This window comes from Lathyrus oleraceus, chromosome 3, assembly GCF_024323335.1.
Source record: "Lathyrus oleraceus cultivar Zhongwan6 chromosome 3, CAAS_Psat_ZW6_1.0, whole genome shotgun sequence".
Classification (NCBI taxonomy): domain Eukaryota; kingdom Viridiplantae; phylum Streptophyta; class Magnoliopsida; order Fabales; family Fabaceae; genus Lathyrus; species Lathyrus oleraceus.
The window spans coordinates 424769249-424789882 of NC_066581.1; the positions used below are offsets into that span (position 1 = coordinate 424769249).

At 32.9% G+C, this 20634-nt stretch overlaps 1 protein-coding gene across 3 annotated transcripts; it reads left to right on the top strand.

Annotated features, from left to right (window-relative positions):
• The first annotated feature begins 2142 nt into the window (after nucleotides 1-2142).
• On the top strand, nucleotides 2143-19559 carry LOC127128024 (GPI inositol-deacylase). Of its 3 annotated transcripts, none has more exons than XM_051057282.1 (19): nucleotides 2143-2384; nucleotides 2642-3163; nucleotides 4016-4264; nucleotides 4819-5009; nucleotides 5103-5274; nucleotides 5971-6108; nucleotides 6188-6377; nucleotides 6895-7040; nucleotides 10802-10978; nucleotides 11155-11265; nucleotides 11677-11796; nucleotides 12254-12410; nucleotides 16381-16544; nucleotides 16741-16827; nucleotides 17138-17466; nucleotides 17694-17775; nucleotides 17942-18081; nucleotides 18504-18777; nucleotides 18917-19559. In XM_051057282.1, the coding sequence occupies exons 2-19, from the start codon at nucleotides 2873-2875 to the stop codon at nucleotides 19247-19249; spliced, it is 3351 nt and encodes a 1116-aa protein (XP_050913239.1). In that variant the 5' UTR covers nucleotides 2143-2384; nucleotides 2642-2872; the 3' UTR covers nucleotides 19250-19559. The 3 variants fall into 3 exon arrangements, with proteins under 3 accessions (XP_050913239.1, XP_050913240.1, XP_050913241.1); XM_051057283.1 differs by having other exon boundaries at nucleotides 18507-18777; XM_051057284.1 differs by lacking the exon at nucleotides 2143-2384 and having other exon boundaries at nucleotides 2937-3168.
• The last annotated feature ends 1075 nt before the right edge of the window (nucleotides 19560-20634 follow it).

Genomic DNA, 20634 nt, shown 5'->3' on the forward strand with positions numbered 1-20634 from the left:
GGTTCATGAGACCAGAGTCTGATGCCTTCAGAGGTGATGAACAACAACAAATTATGATCAATCAAAATCTGCATAAGTTCTTTGTTGAATTGAGTCTTTTGATAGGTTTGAAACCTTGATATAGTTTGACTTCAGAACCTGCACACTTGAACAACTATTAGAAAACCCTATTGTTATTTAAATATATTGTTATCATCAAAACCCTTTTAAGGGTATGAATAAATCTTGTTCCAACAAACACATCTAACCATTTTCTTAAGAACTACATAGAGCTCAAATAAGACACTTATCATGAGACAGAGAGAGTATAATCAAAGATAACTTTAACGGTCACACCCAAAGGTGTTTAAATTCATAAAAAGAATCCCTAATAAATTTTTAATCTAAAACGAAAAATAAAACACAAAATAAATCCTAATGGGCTTTTAATCTAAACCATAAATAAAATAGAAAATTGCAGGAACTATTAAAATGTTGTATTTGGGCTTGAAACAAACTCAGATGGCTTAAAAGACCCATATGTCACTACAAAGCTTTACGTTGGGCTCATGAGCCGATCCTCTATCAGGAAATGTATAATAATAGTCATTCTGATATCGAACGCCAAACCTGCACAAATTTTGCTAAACCTTTCTGATGTGCGACTTTTTCTTCAATACGCGCAACCAACCTTCATACATCAGTGTGTGCGCAAAGCATTTGGTCAATATAGATGATTTAAAAGTCCTGGGTAATTGGAAACAATTGTGAAATCTATCTATCCCACCAAAAGTCAAAACCTTTTTGTGGAGACTAGGAATTACCCGCCTTCCACATAGGGAGAATCTTCAAAAAAATACGTAGATTATCCTCCATCTTGTGTTTGATGTGGCCGAGATAATGGAAATTCTTGGAATCTTTTCCTTGTTTGCCCAAAAAGTGTACGATGTTGGCAGAAGTTTCTCTACATTTTCCCTTACATAACCTGTTGCTCTCAGCCGAAGGTTTTCATGATGTTTTTTTTGCAGGTTTTAAGTCATTTTAATGATGCTCCGATATCCATGTTCTCTATGATAATATGGAGTGTTCGACAAAAGACGAATCTAAAACTTTGTGATGACATATATCATTATGTTGAAAGTGTGATTATTCTAGCCACAAATATGCTTAGCTCATAGAGACATGCTCAAAAGAATCAAATGACTCAAACCAGATTAAATCTTTCATCAAATATTCATTGGGAATCTCCCCCATCTGATTCTTTCAAGTGTAATGTAGATGATGCCATATTTTAACAACAAGCTTGCTCAGGTATTAGAATGTGTGTTCGAGACGATAATGGTCATTTTGTTGTGGCTAAAACATATTGGTGTTAGATGAATGTTCAAACAATAGAGTGTGAAGCTTGAGATTTGTATAATACACTATAGTGGATTTTGGCAACAAGTCTTACAATGTCATTTTCAACCTAGATTGTAAAAAAGTGGTAGATGACATTCACTTTGCAACTTATAATATATTAGAATATAACTCTATTATTGATGATTATAAATATATTTTAAAGAGACACAATAACTTTAATGTTGTTTTTATTAGACGATAAGCTAATGATAATGCTCATCTTTTGGTAAGAGCGTTTACCTCTTATTCTCGTTGTAATAATTTTCATTATCCTCTTGAATATATTAAAATTTTATTTGATAATAATATGAGAACAACAAAACAAAGTAAATTTTTATAATTAGATTAGATACCTAAAATTTTAAATGTATATAAAACTTTGTGTACGTGATCTTTATGATAATAATCAACATTTGATGAAATAACTCATCTCAAAGTTGCTTTTAGAGTCAAAATATTCTTGCTCATTTATTTATCAAAATTATTTGATTTAATATAAAAATTAAGACAATGCTTTGAAATTATAATTGAAGAATACAATCAATATTTTATATTTATTGAAATTGAATATGATAGTACTTATTTTAAGACAATATTTCTTTTTTAACTTGGCAATGACAACACAAAATTTTATGGTATATGCCATAAATTAATTTTGATTATTTATAAATATAGTAATTTCTTTTTATGTCAATGCTTGTAAAAAAGGAAATACAACTAATTTTAATGGCCCTACCATACGGGAGTGAGTTACATACTCTATCTACATGAATTAAATAAACCCCAGTTAGATCCCAATCAGTGTTTTCTAGTGTTCTGATAATACTCATAGCTTCATCACCTCTTTTATTATTGACTCTGTCACTCTCAACATGACTAATGCTCATTGCTTCTTCTCCTATTTCAACTTCCATTCATATAAATAACAATTTCTGTTGCACCCTCCGTCCCCTCTACCAAAACGCCATTTCTTTTGTTATCTTCATTTTCATCCTCACGATTCGGTAATCTCTCGATTTCTCTTTCCCTCTCTTTCTCTTCGAGTTCTTTCAGATCTATCTATTACGATTGAAGTTGCTTTTTCTTTCTTTTACTGTTTTGAACTTCGAGTTCTTGATTTAGTAGTTTTCATTTTCAATGTTTGTGGATTTTTCTTCCTTTCCTTTTTCGTTTATTTTTGAATTTTTGTTTGTTTGTTTGTGGTTTTGGCACGGAAATTTTAGATCTCACTTTTAACCGTTGATTTGTTTTTATGCTGCAGAATCGGTTCGATCCATGATTATATGAATCTTGATTTGAGAGTTGAAATTCAACTGTAAGTTCGTGATCTGGATGTGGAGTTGGAAGAGTTTGTTGCTTAATTAGTCAAACTAAGCTGTTTTTTGTGTTAGTTGAATTTGAATTTCTGTTATCGATTTTGAGTTAGTTAGTTTGAGGTGAAATTGAAGTTTGTAGTGATTTAGAGATTTTGGAGTAGAGGTTTTGATCCACAATGCCGACGTTTAGAGGAAAAGTTAGGGTTGGAGTATTGATTGTTGTGGTGGTAGGGATTTGTCTTGCTGCTTTGTATGGTTTATTGAAGCCTATTTCGAATGGATGTGTTATGACCTATATGTATCCGACCTACATTCCTATTACGTCTTCGGAAAGTGTTACGCCGGTGAAGTATGGATTGTATTTGTATCACGAAGGTTGGAAAAAGATTGATTATAGGGAGCATCTTAAAAAGCTTAGTGGTGTACCTGTTCTTTTCATTCCAGGCAACGGGGGAAGCTACAAACAGGCAAGGTCTTTTTTTCTTCTTTAATGAATTTAGTTGTTGTTTATTGGTTTGGTTTTATGGTTTATGGTGAAACTATTTCAACATGTTAAGGAGATATTTCTTAATTTGGTATAAATGGTAGTAGCAAAAACTGAAAACTGGGAACTTATTACTGCATGTGTCATTTTGGTAAGGTTTTACATTCTGGATGCGATTATGTTGCGATTCTTTAAATTGCTGGAAATCGCAACAAACATGGCTGGTGTGATTCGATGCAATTCGTGCTGAGATCCCAAAAGAATTGGTGTTGCGGTTGGAGACCACAGTTTTACACCATTTCATTTAATTAATGATCTAAAGATTACTTAGGAATGTTTGGTATTTATTCATCAATCTAATTCCTATGGAAGAATTTGGTTTAGTTGTTTAGTTGTAAGAGATTGATTCATGTGTGGTTAATTTGTTAGGTTGTATGATAACATGTAGACAAAATATGCATCTCTAGCTAGCTATTTTCAAAGCCTTGGGTTGCTTGCTTGCTGGACAAGGTATTTGATTGAATCTAGGGTTATATTCATTATTGAATAGTTTTTTATCTGGATTTTTTTTTTTTAATTTCCTTATGGAAGTAAAATTCCCAGCCCTTTCCTGTTAGCAAAGTTGGAAAACCAGAAAAAGACGAAAACGTTAAAAATTTGGCTAAAAGTGGAGAAATGTGATATAGGTCTCATACAAGTTATGAAGCTAACATGGATAATGATTTTTGATTTCATTTGTTTTTATAATTGTTTTTTTATTAACACTCATGGTACTATTTTTGCCCAAAATTTTATATTTCTATGAACATTCTCATCTGCTTTATCCACATAATAGGTGCGGTCTTTGGCAGCAGAATCTGACAGGGCATATCAAAATGGCCCCCTTGAGCATTCATTTTATCGAGAAGCTTCCCAAATACCCGAAGAAGGAGATGCAGATATAAGTTTCTCCAATTTCCAATTACCTAACCAGTACACTAGCAGGCTAGACTGGTTTGCTGTTGATCTTGAAGGCGAACATTCTGCCATGGATGGTGCAATTCTTGAAGAACACACTGAATATGTTGTATATGCTATACACAAGGTATCTTACTTTTATCCTTTATAAAGGAATATTGGATAAATATGACTTGCTTGTAATATTGAGGACGGAATTTTTTTGGTAGTTTGTAGATGGATGATTTGTTTTGAATTGTGTCTGTCATCAATGTGCAGTCAGGCTGTTTCCTGTAATGGAATGCAGAGACTCCAAAAACTGAAACTGTTTTTCTTGTTGTTGAGTACCTGTGGACTAAAATCCATTGAATTATGTGCCATGTTAGACTGATTTTGGTTACACGGTCAACTCTGAATTTTTTTTCCTCCTGCCTCTTCTTTCTGTCTTAGGGCAAGCAAACTTTATTTATTGATTCCAGTTCTTGATCATCTTGTGTAGAGAATAACTGGATGGCTATGTTGTTACTTTGAACAACATTATTTTCTTTTTTAAGTAGTTTAACGTATACCTTATTAGTACTTTCTTTCCTCATGTAGTGCTGAATTTGTACTTATCTGACTATCTTACTATACTTGCTTGAGGCAGTGATTCCTGAATTGATCACTTTGTTCAACATCATTATGATGCAACATCGTTTGCAGATTTTGGACCAATATAAAGTGTCTTATGATGCTCGAACAAAAGAGGGTGCTGCGAATTCTGGAAGTTTGCCCACAAGTGTCATATTGGTTGGTCACTCTATGGGTGGTTTTGTTGCTAGAGCTGCTGTTATCCATCCCCATCTTAGGAAATCAGTAGTTCAAACTGTTCTTACACTATCAGCCCCACATCAGTATAGTGTTTCCCCTCTTTTGGTTTCCATTACTCTTATTGTCTAATTATGGTCTGCTTAAATGTTTAACGAGATTACATGTATTTTATTCAGATCACCTCCTGTGGCATTGCAGCCTTCTTTGGGTCATTACTTTGCACGTGTAAATTCAGAATGGAGAGCAGGATACGAGGTGCAAACCACTAACACGGGACATTTTGTGTCTAGTCCAATCCTCTCTGACGTTGTTGTTGTATCTATTTCTGGAGCATACAATGATTATCAGGTATTAATATTAATGTTTTGCAATCTTCCACTCTATATGTAATGCATTTATCATAAACTACTATTAATAAATAATAAAACAAAATTTGTAAAATAAAAATGACCAATTATACAAAAAAAAAGTATCTCAAGAGTTAGGTTAAATAATTACACCAAAACTAAGCATTCATTTATTTTGTAAGTTTGGAATATAATGGCATCTAATAATATCCATTCCACTATTCACCGCCATTTTTTTTTCTTTTCCAATTTAGAGGCCGTGGATTGTGTAGTAGGGAGAGGAGATCAGATGGAGGGTAGCCAAACAATTAGAGGTAGAGGAAGATCTAGAAAAATCATAAGAGAAACTATTAGGAAAGATCTTAAGATTAACGAGTTGGATAGAAACATGGTTTTTGATAGAACATTATGGCATAATTTGATCTATGTAGCCGACCCCACTTAGTGAGATTATGGGATAAAGCTTGGTTGATTGGTTGATTGGGTAAAGTACTATTTTATCCCTGTGTATTTCAAAATACTATTTTAAAGTACTCTGACATCACTCTATGTTCAAGTTACTATGCAGTTTCACCAAATCATATTCCCACTTTTCTCTCCTAATCTCTTTACGTCTTAACATAATTTTAAAGTTTACATGACTTCTAAATATGAACCTTGGTGTGGCGGTTTATTTTTGGTTATTTCTTTCCTTTAGGTACGTTCAAAGTTAGCATCTCTTGATAATATTGTGCCACCAACACATGGCTTCATGATCAGCAGTACAGCCATGAAAAATGTGTGGTTGTCAATGGAACATCAGGCTATAATGTGGTGTAATCAACTGGTTGTTCAAGTAAGTGGTTTTTTCATGTGTCAAGGATTAAAGTTTGGTTCTCTCTCGTGTTCGATTTATCATTTACATTCTTATCTAGGTATCACACACCCTTCTCAGCTTGATAGATGCCAGAACTGGACAATCTCTTTCTGATTCTCGGAAGAGGCTGGAAGTTTTGACAAGAATGCTGCATAGTGGAATATCACATAATTTCAACCAGATGATGCAATTACCCTCTTCTAAACAGTCTATAAACATTTCAGTCCAGAATACAAAAGACGCCTCTGGTATTATTTGCTGCTATTTCTAATTTTATTATCATGTATCTTATGATTGCTTCTAATTTAGTCTTGGATTCTTATCTAACTTGGCTTAAAATTTTACTGACTTCCTTTTTGTAATCATCTCATAGGTATTTTGGTACTATTATATTGCTTATTGTTGTTGAAGCATATGCTCATAATATAACTTAAATTATGCTTGATCTGTGGGTACTGGATAAAGAAGACATCATTATGTTATTTCTATGTACTTCTGGAACAAATCAGCTGGATTTATATTGAAATAGCTTTTAGTCTCTTTTGAATGTTTACTGTTGGTGATTTTGTCATAACTACAGATGCAGGGAACAACTTTTTGAAATATTTTATTCCATACAAAAATGATCACTTTCATTACTCGATTATTACAATTACACGTTTCTTTAAATTTATAGATTTTAATATTTGACATATGTCAGTAATTTTGATTACATCCTACCACATTGTGAACACTTTATACATTTTGATCATGTAATTGCTGCAGGATCTCAAATGCCAAGGTCAGTTACATGTCCTCACAATATTCATTGGAATGATGGGGGCCTTGACAGAGACCTATACATTCAGATAAATGAGGTGACTGTATTAGCAATGGATGGTAGAAGGCGGTGGTTGGACATACAAAAATTGGTATTTGTTTAGTCTATTTGTTTTTTCACAATGCAATGCCTAAAGTATTAAACATATAAAGAGGAAAACCACTATCAAAATGATAGGAATTTAGGCAGAGAAGGAGAAAAAGAGCTAACAGTCTCTTTCAATAATCGAATGTAGTAATTGAATGAAGTGTGTGAAATGATTTGTTACAAATACAAATAATATATACAAAGGAGAACCCGTTTTGAATTGTGTAGTATAATTGTTGAAAGTACTCCATAATTTCGGAGTATCTTTATCCATTCCAATAAAATAGTGCTCCTTTTATGTGAGAGAATATGCACTCAACAAATTAAGGAGTTATTTTAGAAAATAAAATAAAACACAGTAAACATAAGAAACAAAGTATTTAGGTTAATAATGAGTAAATATTGCAATAATAATAATAATAATAATAATAATAATAATAAAAGCAATACAATTTTTGGTGTGGTTTTTTTCTTTATCAATTTTACCCTGATATAAATGATTTTATTTAGAGTTTAATTGAAATACACTGACAGTGTAAAAGGATTTTACACCGTCAGTTAATCATAGACGTCGGATATTAAAAGAAGTTTGACTTTTATTTTAAAAATCTATAAAGTAATACAAACAATGATGGTGATGAATCGACGGTGTAAAACTTTTTACACTGACAGTATATAGTAATTAATCTCATTTATTTACTATTTAATCCTTCTTTATTTAATTAAATAAGTTAAAAATAAAAAGATCTCTACTTTTATATAAAAAGTTATACTATTAAGTTATAGTGTAACATTTTCTCTTTCAGTTTTATTCTTTACTTACTTTTTTTTCTTCATTTTATTCTTCCTTACTGATCAAATAACTTACTTTCTTAATTTTTCTGATACAATTTTACAACTTCTATTATTTTTAGAGAAAAAGATGGTACTCTGGCGGTGTAAATTATTTTAATACTGTCAACCAATGAAAATATGTATCCCGTCAAATCAGTCTGTAAATTTTAAATTACTTATATGATTTGACACTTTATAGTATTTTGATTGAATGTATGTAATATTTTTTTACACTGACAATGCACTATTATTAAATTCTTATTTTTATTGATAAAAGAGAAAAGACGCAAGTAATATAAAATGATACAAAGTTTTGGTGTAACTTTTATATTTCAATTTTACTATTCATTTAATATATGAGTTTAATGGTACTGCACTGCAATGTAAAAAAAATATTACATACATGCAATCAAAATATTTTAAAGTGTCAAATCATATTAGTAATTTAAAATTTACAGTCTGATTTGGCGGGATACATGGTTGTTATATATATATATATATATTATATATATATATATATATATATATATATATATATATATATATGGTTGTCGGAATACATGGTTGTCATTGATTGACCGTTTAAAAATAATTTACACTGTTGGTGCATCATCCCTTTTCTCTTAATATATATATATATATATATATATATATATATATATATATATAACAACCAAGCCTTATTCCACTAATTAGGGTCGGCTATATGAATCAAATATATATATATATATATATATATATATATATATATATATATATATATATATATATATATATATATATATATAACAATCAAGTCTTATCCCACTAATTGGGATCGGCTACATGAATCAACTTTATATATATATATATATATATATATATATATATATATGTATATATATAACAATCAAGTCTTATCCCACTAATTGGGATCGGCTACATGAATCAACTTCCTATATAATGTTCTATTTCTCTTATAGTTTTTCTAGGTCTTCCTCTACCTCTAACTATTTGACCCATCTCCATCTAATCTATTCTCCTTACTACAGAATCTAAAGGTCTTCTCTTAACATGTCCATACCATCGAAGTCTATTCTCCATCATTTTTCTACTATAGGTGATACTCCAACACTCTCTAATATTCATTTATAATTTTATCATATCTAGTCTTCCCACACATCGAACACAACATCCTCATCTCTGCTAGCTTACTTTATTCTCGTGTTGATTTTTAAGAGTCCAACATTCTGTCCCATACAACATTGCAGGTCTTACCGCAGTCCGATAAAACTTTCCCTTTAACTTGAACGGTGCATTCCTATCACGTAAAATCCTTGAAGCCCTCTTCACCCAACTTCAATTCGATGGTTTACATCCTCGTCTATTTCTCCATCGTTTTGTATTACACACCTAAGATATTTAAATCGCGTGACTTGTGGGATGATATTGTCTCCAACTTTCACCTCTAGATTAGAAACACTTCTCCTTTTGTTGAACTTACATTCCATATATTCCGTCTTACTTCTGGTTAGGCGAAAATCATGCGTTTCCAAAACTCGCCTCCAAGACTCCAACCAACCTTTCGTTTAAATCCTCATTCGACTCTCTCAGTAGGACTATATCATCTTCTCTTAGTAGGACTATATCATCTTCTCTTAGTAGGACTATATCATCTGCAAAAAAGCATGCATCTTGGTGCTAGCTCTTGGATGTGCTCTGTGAGTACATCCAAAATTATAGTAAAAAGGTAGGGGCTTAGGGTTGAGTCTTGATGCAAAGCTATTGTAATGGAGAAATTTTCCGTCTTTCCACCTTGTGTCCGCACACTAGTCGATACCGCTTTCAACAAAATAAAATAATTAATATCTTAAAAAAACTAATATCTTAGTTTGATAGTAATTTAAATTCGTTAGTGTTGGTGTAATTTACATTTATTTCTAATTTATTGTAATTAGTTATTGCTTCTCTCTTACTATTGGTATATATATCTCGTTTATATTTTAGAACATTATCATGAATTATATACAGGAAGTTTATTAAACTAAATATTAATAAAAATATGTATAAAAAATCAGAATTTAACTTTGAATGATAAAATTAAAATATATTATTACCAATGATATCAATTTAAGTTAAACTGTTCAATTGAAAGAGTTTTAATTTAATATATACTCTTTTTGTTTTTGGAAATAAAAATATTAATTATAAAAATCAAATAATATTTAATTGTTTTTATTAAACAGTAAAAAGGGATGCTGAACATATTCGAAATATAACAAAAAAAGAATGTCAAAAAAATGTTAATAATAAAAACAAAATATAAATTGATGTAATACATAATTTTATTTTTTATGATATAGAGTTTTGTTGAAGGAGTTATGAAGTACATTTTTTTTGAATAAATATGTCAAATTACAATAATATTCATAATTAGTACTAAGTAGTTGTAAAAAAATGTTGGTTTTTGTGTTTAAAAAATGTGTATTTTGGTAAAAAATATGATAAAAATGATATTATTACTGTAACAGTTCTATTTCGTAAGTTCTAATTGTCAGTTGAGATATTTAATCAAAATAACATCTCATTAGACTGCATAGAATATATCTTTAAATTAGTTGTTCAACTTCCAATAAACTAAATCTCTTTAGACACTCAACTTCCTGCATAGAATATCTTGAAATCAGTTGTTCAACATCAAATAAACTGATGTTAATTTTGATCTGTTGAGCATTGCTAAATTTCAAGTAGAAGGTCTAAATGTTTATGTTAATTAAACATGACTGACTGGGATAAAATTCATGTTGTTATTATTTTCCTAGCTTCAAGAATTCCTGATTTTTCAAATTTCTGTTTTACATCATAGATAATCATGCCATAGTGCACTTGTCAAAATCTTAAATAAAATCATGCCATGGTGCTTTATTTCAGTTTTTTAATCTGGATATGTAGGGTTCAAATGGAAAAAGTCATTTTGTGTTAGTGACCAATCTTGAGCCATGTTCTGGAATCAGACTTCACTTGTGGCCTGAAAAGGGAAAATCAACCTCAAATTTGCCTCTCAATGATAGGGTTGTGGAGGTAACATCTAAGATGATGCATATTCCCTCAGGTCCAGCACCACGGCAGGTACATTGTGCCTCTTTTGATTTATTTCTTGTTTGAATTAGTGTTTAAGTACATTACAATTTACAATTATAATTACTGAGGTGATAATCTTTGTCTCATCTCAAATGATATTTGGAAGAAGTTTAATTAATTTGGTATTCTTACTCATAAGTTTGAATATGCAAATACTGTTACAGCCTGAACCTGGCAGTCAAACCGAGCAACCTCCTCCATCTGCTGTATTTTGGCTAGGACCTGAAGATATGCATAGCTTCAGATTTTTAACAATCTCAGTTGCACCTCGTCCGGTACAATATCAAAACTGAATGATTTCCTTTAAGTATCAAGAAATGCATTATTGCTTACCATTTGACATCCTTTAAAAGTGAGTTCTCAAGCGTGATAACATGGTTTTTGCAGTTCAATAGTCCAAAACAATAATACGAGGATTAATAATGTATCTCCAATAATTTTTGTCAAAGGCCTAAAATTTCTAGTCATGGCCCTAGAAAAGAATCCCCAAAACTTGAAATTAAGAAAAATCACAGCTATGAATCTACTCTATCTAAGAAAATTAAATCATATGTAGGAAATAAGGTAATAATAGGATATATTAACACGTCCTTTAATGAAAAATGATGAATTTCATATGTTGTGTTTGTTTCTAGTTGAATGTAGGATCCTTATTTGTACATCTATCGTGACAACTTAGTGCTCAGACTGTTTCAGGAAGACCACCACCAGCGGCATCCATGGCAGTTGGACAGTTCTTTAACCCAGAGGAAGGAAATAAAGATTTATCTCCATGGTTTATGTTCCAATCTACCTATTCGCAAAAGGTTTTTATTTTCATGTAGTATTGACTAATCTGTAAACTTCATTGCAGTTTTATCTCTTCTATTTATTTATTGAGTACTTTTCCTTGAAAGACCAATGCTCAATTCTTTTATGTAAGCAATTGTTCTAATTTCTAAGTAGTTCATAAAATACAGACCTTATTTAGTGTAAGTCCTTTACTTTGATGCTTACAAGTAGTATTGCAGAATTACAACAATGTACTGGTATTTGGGCAAACCAAATATTCCTTACATTTGCCGTACTAAGTTATAGCAGTTAAATTAAAGAAATAAGTATGAAATGTTTATTTACAACAGTAGTGAAATGTTGTCATGATGTTAACATTCGTTCCTAAATCTCAATTACTTATGTTTTTTCACTGTCTAAAGCTTAAGTTTGGATGTGACAATTAGTGATGTTTTTTCACTGTCTAATGCTTAAATTTGGAATATTATGCAGGAATTGCTGTTGGAGGAATCTCATCCTCTAGCTGTTAAATTATCATTTTCCATTAGCTTGGGCCTTCTTCCTGTTACTTTGTTTATGAATACCGTCAGTTGTGGAATTAGAAACTCTGGACTTCCAGAAGAAGAGGCTGGGGACCTTGAAAGTAGTAGTAAGAATTCTAATCCACTTCCAGTTGGTCAATTTCTTAGATTTTTTTTTGTGATGATATTATCTTTGGCGTACATGTTCTCAAGAGTTATGACATTCATTTCTTTTTACTATATGGACAGCATTCCAATATGCATGCTAAAGTCAGCAGAAAATCATTTTGCCGGTCATGAAAATGCATGTTGTGTGAAGGGATTATTTTTATTCAATCCAATTCTAGCTAGTATAAAACATTTTGATGAGGCCAAGTCAATCTATTTATGAACCAGTTTAATAGACTGATATTATTTTCTTCAAATTAACAAGTCTGAATGCTCATCATACAATAATGCGTCTATATGATAGAAATCAACTGATATATAAAAGAATATAGGAAAAATCCCTTTGAATTACACAAAAGTACCACAAAACTTCGAGTACCTGCACCTCCCAATGTCAAAATGGTCCCTTTTCCTATCCAATTCCACTATCCAATTCCAAGATGATCCACTCCCTCAATGTCTTCCCCTATTTATTCTAAACCTAAACACTCTTAATTAATAATATAATAATTCTAATAATTACCCACTAACTCCTAATAATGTAATATCAGTTACAAAACTCAAGATCTAACAATACTCCCCCCTAAAGATTCACCTTGTCCTCAAGGTGAAAGAAATACAATATTAGGAAAAATGTATCCTCCCGGATCCCATAACTTGTAAAATAAAGGTTGAGTTGTACATGAAATAGGAAATTTTCTTGCTAATGACAATCCTTTCGTGACTAGTTGTTGTGGCCACAGTGGCACTGGTGGTGAATATTTCTTGTTCCTAGACTTTATCTTAGGAATAGTAGCAAACACAGACAACAGCGAGTCTTTTGCCTGTGATGAAATAGCCGACTCTCCGTCACTTCTCTGGACCTCTGCTTCACTGGCAGCCATCAATGAATCTGTATTTTTTACTTCGTCGCCCACACAATTAGATTTGATATCCACTTTACAAACTTCTTTTTCACTGTATTGTTGGATTTGTGAGTCTTCAACTTTACCACCAATCTTTTCTTCAGTTGAGATGCTACTGGTTCTTGAATTTCATCGCTGCCTTGGATTTTCTGTGTTTCGTTTTCAGACTCCAGTAGACAATCCCAAACTTCTGGTTGAAATTTCTTAAGAATGGTCTTTACAAAATTCCACCAACAAATATTTGGATGACTCTCCTTCTAAGAAATCTACCAATCAAGAGCATCTCCTCTCAATGCAAATGCAACAGCCCACTCAAGCTTCTTCTCTTCACTCATTCTTCTTGACCCAAAATATTGCTCAGCTGCCACCAATAGGCCTCCCTTCCATCAAATCTGCAGCCATATTCATGCCAAAATTTCCAGCACAATGGTAGAAACTTCTTGGATCAGAACTGCTCTGATACCAGTTGATCGAAACCAACTGATATATAAAAGAATATAGAAAAAATCCCTTTGAATTACACAAAAGTACCTCAGAACTTCGAGGACTTGCACCTCCCAATGCCAAAATGGTCCCTTTTCCTATCCAATTCCAAGATGATCCACTCCCTCAATGTCTTCCCTTATTTATTCTAAACCTAAACACTCTTAATTAATAATATAATAATTCTAATGATTACCCACAAACTCTCCTAATAATTTAATATCACTTACAAAACTGAAGGGTCTAACACTATACTGTTAGGGATAAGGTATTAGATTCATAAGGTCACCAATCTTATTATATTCGAGGGTTGTCATCGTGCTAGTTGCACACCACACTAGTACTAGACCTAATTATTTACTTAAATTGGAGCTTTGGTGTATTCTATTGGTTGCAACCTACCAAAGATGGAAAAAGAAATACAAATACAATTAGTAAAGCAATAAATCCAATGAACCTGTTCAAAATGTACAAATGAAGTGGATCACTGAACTATCCATGGAACCTATTCGATGTTCATGTCGGGTCTCTTAGGAACTAGAAACTCTAACACAATTATAAGAGGGAAATGAGGGATTTACAGAGAAAGGAGGTCTTTCTACTGCCACAGGGCTCAGCCCCTTCAGAGTGTGTATGCTCTCCATTCTAACAAACTTTGGAATATACCAAGATATCTGGACTACCCGGACCCACTACTCCTTTTATTACAAACTAACACAAGAGAAATGATTATCCTCTTCCTTCTAGAAACTGCCAGCTCATTATGTACTAACTAAGGAAATTGCTTATCCCACCATAAGTGGTGGAAAAACACTCTAAGAAATTCGGGAATGGATTCTCTCCATTCAATTTACCCTGCAGTGAAATCATGACTATGCAATAAAATATAAAAAATATAAATAACAAAAAGTGTTAGTTTGAAGGGTGGAGATTAACACTGCACCTCCTCCAGTGAAATCTACACGGGAAGGAATCCTTTTCCAAGGAATCCAAATATGCCCTTCAGAATCCGGAAGTGCATTTCCGGACGCATCCTTTTCACACCAAAACACGTCCTAAGTAAGACTCACCTCATTTTTTTTCTAAAAATTTAGTCCAGAGATACATTTCCGGATTCACCTTATACCCATTTTCACTAAATCTATACGTAAATGAGTCACACCCTCGTTTTGTAAAAAAAAATAGTCCAGAAATGTACTTCTGGAATAAATCCGGAAGTATTCTTCTGGAATAAATCTGTAAGTATACTTAACATACTGATTGTCTCTCTAGCTGATTTAAGGGGCACATTGTTGGTTATTGACCACCCAGTGAAGTCTGTCAACCAAGCCAGTTGTTTTTGACCCGGTGGAAGATTAAGCATAGCATTTTCCAAAAGATACACAAGATGCCTAATCTGATTGTCCATTGAAGAAGTGTTCTGCAAACACATCAAACATTCAGTTTCTAGACACTTAATTAGAAAATTATAGATTACTTGTTTGGCTAAACAGATTAATTAGACACTGATAACATAAGCGGCTATTTTTTGAGATAAGTGCTTATTGTATAAGTGTTAATCCAATAAGTTAATCCAAAAAATGAGAGTTTAAATAAGTGACAGAGATGTGGCATTAAATGCCCCTTAAATCAGCTAGAAAGACTATCAGTATGTTTCCGGAGGTATACTTCCGGATTTATTCCGGATTTCCGGACTTATTCCGGAAGTATATTTCCGAACTATTTCTTTTGGCAAAAAGGAGGGTGTGACTCATTTAGTATGAATTTGATGTATTTGGGGCGTGTCTGGAGATGCATTTCCGGATTCTAAAGGTAGTTTTGGTTTTTCACTAAGGTGGGGAAACAATACTTAAGGTGCATTAGGCAACCCCCTAACTAATCACTCGGTCCAATCACTTCAGCAGAGGCCCTAACAGAGTCAGTGCTTCATAGCTAGCAACCTCTTCAAAGAAGGCTTGTCGCCTATAAATAGGTAGGATGGAATAGAGAGTGGGCATCTTGTCATTTGAGTGACTTAGGGCCTTTTAGCATTCGGAGGCGGGTATATCATTGTGCTGTAGCCAAGAGGAATTCTTCCCCCGTTTCTAGTAAATGTTAGGTAGGATTAGAGAGTGGTCATCTAGTCATTCAAGTGATTTAGGACCTATTGGGAAGTGAGCTGACCCTCAAAGCTCTGTCATTGTTCTTTAATCAAGAGGAATGCCTCCCCATTTTCCAGTATTACGATACCTACCGGTTTCTATCAATTATTACCAGAGCTCTTTCTAGGCTCTGTTAGACTTTTATGGAGAATTTGGAAGTTGTTCAAAGTTATCAAGAATGAGGGGTTTGCTTCCTACTTTACAATGATCTCCAACAGTTTAAATAATGGTATTGAATGGTTTCATCTATACTTAGGATTATTTGGCTATTATGCTGAACATGATCAACAATCCCGCTTATAGTTTTTTTTACGATAACAATTTTGCTTATAGTTGAATGCATTATTTATTTGTGATTATTGTTTTTCTGCATAGTATTTATTAACAGCTTGGTATTTCAGGGCTCTGTAAATTGCGCTGTTTTCCACCTGTTGCACTTGCTTGGGATGACATATCTGGACTTCATATATACCCAAATTTGAACAGTGAAACAATATTTGTTGATTCCTCACCAGCACAGTGGAGTTCCACTCAGCAATCTGATAAAACCATTGTTCTTCTTCTGGTAGGAATCACCCAATGAACTAAACTGAACAGTTTTCCCCCTTTAATTCTTGAACAAAAAAAAGCTAAGCGACATGTCATGCATCACAGTTAGTGGAGGGACAGCATCACATTTAGTGGAGAGGGACAACATAGCAAATTTAAATTATTAGCATCCAGACTCACTTTTGTTGAATTTATTCACTACTATTCTACAGGTTGACCCACATTGTTCTTATAAAAGTAGCATTTCAATTTCTGTCAGTGCTGCTGCAAGTAGGCTTCTGCTATTGTATAGTTCAAAGGTAATGTATTTCCATAACCTTTATTTTCACAATTGCTTATCTTGCAATTTATTCAATGATTTTTACTTCTGATATTCTGATGCAGTTCTAGAATATATACTGTTATATTTCCATTGAAAATTCTTTATTCTTTTTTATTTTTGTGCAATGTGTTTTTGAGTAATTTGTGAAGGTAAGCTATTTTTCTTACATATGATCCAAATGTTCTTAATAATTGCTTGTTTCTTCATATCTCCATACCATATCCATGCTTATACATTTGTGCCAATTCATGCTGACTAATTTTGTTAATTTAATGTTGTTTGTGCAGATTGTTGGTTTCTCTATTGCTGTTGTTTTCTTTGCTCTAATGCAGCAAGCATATTCTTGGGATCTTAATCTACGGATACCGTCAATGCTGACTGCTGTGGAATCCAATTTGACACTGATGTCACATTTCTTTCCCCTAGCCATTCTACCTATTTTGTTTGCCTTGTTCCTTTCCTTCATGATGTCTCAACCATTTCCTTCACTTGCTAGCTTCACCAGCATCTCTCTAATTTGTTATATCATAGCAAATGGGCTTATAGCCATTATAATTTTGATATCTCACTTGGTACTCTTTGTGGCCGCGGTTACACATATTTTCATCAAGGCAAGGTTAGCAGACTGATGGTTACTTCTTTAAATTGTGCTATTGATGCATATCTTCTAAAGTCAAGCAGGGTTTATATCTTAATAGCAATCTGGTTTAGCAAATCACATTTCCTGTGCATATTTTTTCTCTTAACTCTAGAGAGTTTTATAAGTTTGCCAATCAATCATAGAAATACGGGGTCACGCTGTTGCATTTTGAATGATACATATCATGGATATTTATTTTGTAGGTGGCAAATGTGGGAACAAAATGTTCGATATATATTTCTCCGAAGGTTTTTTAATCGTTCGTCTAGCTTGTTTTCTCTTAAGGTAAAGTACTAACTTCTATAAGCATTCCACAATCTTTTTGAGAGAAGGGGTAATTAAATGGAAGCTGAAAGTAGATGAGAGAAGACTCACTGTCCACCCTTTGTTTTATTTTGTGCTTCAAGTTCATCACATTAACCATTGTACATGGGATGCTTACATTAAACAGGTGATTCGGGTTCTAAGAACAAATCCAGTACTTGTTACAGCGATTACTGCAGTGACCCTGGCATGTTTGGTTCATCCATCCTTTGGTCTCCTTATACTTCTCGTTGCTCATTTTTTCTGCTGTCACAATGCATTATGCAGGTAAATCCACATTTATCGCGTTTATTTATAGTTGTTGCTGCAAAGTGTGCAGATGTACTCACTTTTGATAGTTCTTAAATATGCATGTATGCGAATACTTGTAATTTTTTTTCTGTGTTGGTGGTGGCATAGAGAATACGTATCTTACTGCGTGTTTTTTTTTTTCCTTCTGTTTCCTATGCCACCGTCTTCTGTTGTAATGCAATATTAGTTCAAAATGCTTTAATACCATTTTTAATCTGAGGAATGAAGAATGGATTAATCAGTTTACATATAATTTTTTTAATTAAGTTTGCATGTTGTAGGAAATTGCTAAGCTAACTGTAGTAGTGTTTAGGGTTCAGAGTTTAGTGGAAATTCCGTTTAGTATGTCATGAACTTGTGTATGACTACTGTGACTGAATTTCCTTTTGTTTCTGTAGCAGTTTCCTGACAGCATCATGTCGCAGCCATGAACAAAATAGTGAAACTGTCGATTGTAATAGTGATGAATACAAGGTATCTGAAAGACAGAAGTACAATTTTGATGGTAGTTTTAACAAGACTTTTCTTTCAGAAGACAACTCCAACAGTCCAGGTTCATCAAAAAGTTTTGGTGAAGCACAATTAGATGTGTTTCATCATCGCCATGGTTTGTTGGTATTGCATCTTCTTGCAACATTGATGTTTGCCCCTTCTGTTGTAGCTTGGTTGCAGGTATAAGATATGTCAATTCTTTTCACCTTATCATTCCTAAACCTATGCGAATACTCTAATACTCTAAATCTCTGATCTAGATTATCCTTCATGCAGTGCATTCTCTTGTTTTTATATTTTTTAATTATCAATTTTGCAGAGGCTGGCAATGGGTGAGAGCCTCCCGTGGCTCTTAGATTCAGTCCTTTGCATTGGTGTCATACTTCATGGTATCTGCAATTCGAAGCCTGAGTTCAATTCATTTTTATTGTCTATCCCTGGGGTACCCTTCAGTAATGTTAGACTATACGTTGTCTATCTCATAGCTGGATACTGGTCTTATTTTTCTGGTCTTGCTTTGTCCCCGGACAGAGCATTTTATGCTATGGCCGCTGTTGGGTGCATTTCGTTTGCTCTAAGGATGATTCATAGAAGGAGCGGGGAAACAAAAGAGGTTACTTATGGCAGCCGAAAACATTCTCACAGACACTAAAATTTTCAGAAACCTCTTTTTGTAGAACTAGATAATAGGATCGCACGTGTAATTATGTGTAATTGTTTTTGGTGATGATGGTGCATCTAGGTTGTTGCTGTTTGTTTGATATTTCTTGTACTACGGAGATTGTTTGCCTGTGTTATCCCAGCATTTGTCTGGGAACTGTTGTAACATTTACACGATTAGGTTTAGAGTATTTTTTTCTTCAGCCAAGGCCTTTTCGCATTGCCTGTGTAACATGTTATCCTAGCATTTATCTGGGAACTGTTGTAACATTTACACGATTAGGTTGAGTATTCTTTCTTAAGCCAAGGCCTTTTCACATGTAAAACAATTGTTTTGCAATTTTATCTTTAAGCTTAGGAGAGTTTTTTTTCCTTCTTTTTCTAATTGGTGAAGTGATTATACATGCCAATGAGTTTGGAATTGAAGTAATAAAATATGAAATTCTTCATTACATCTGTGGCTTATATGTTTCTCTTAAATTCTATGAATTTTTAAAATAATCCCTTTTGTCTCTTCCGATTAATACTATCCAAGCAAACCCTTAATATAACATCAAATGTCCACAAAAACACATCATAGGTTCAAACGAGGGTCATGTCATCAAAATGGTGTAATTCCGACACACCTTTAATATAACATGGAAAATTAAATGCATAAGAGAAAAAGAAGAACACACTAATAAACACAAAAATTTAACTGAGAAAATTCTAAAACTAGAGAAAAGTCACAATCGTTATCAAATGACAATTAGAGAATAACACTTTAAAAATTGTTATAACACATAGATTAACCTCAATCACTCTAAGACTTCAATACACATACATTCTCCAAAAAAAAAATTTAATTACCCTTTTCAACACTCTAACACAAGAGTATAAAAAAACATAAAAAATCAAATACAACCTTAAAGTACTTTTGATTGGTGCAATTTATAACGAAGAACTTGAATCATTTGTATAACCTTGGACTTCCCCTTTCTTTATAAAACTAAGCGATGTGAAACTTTTTCGATATGTATATTTTCAACCAACTACAACAATCTCCACATTGATTAAAAATAATACATCAAATTTCATTGTCTTCACTAACAATCATACTCTACCATAAAGAATATAGTCACTTGAAGCTATACCACTCATAAATTTTCACAATCTTCATCGACAATCATAGTTTAAAAACTATCATAATCCACCTAAAGAAGAGTATACTCCACTTGAAGTTAAACCACTTCAAGAATTTTCACATGTCAAAAACCAGGTTGAAAATTTATGGAGTGACTATAATCTTGGTAGAAAGCTCTTCAACCATCAACATAATTTCACAACACACCTTCCATTGATGCTCATATGTTAATCCGCTAGCAATAACTCGTCTTT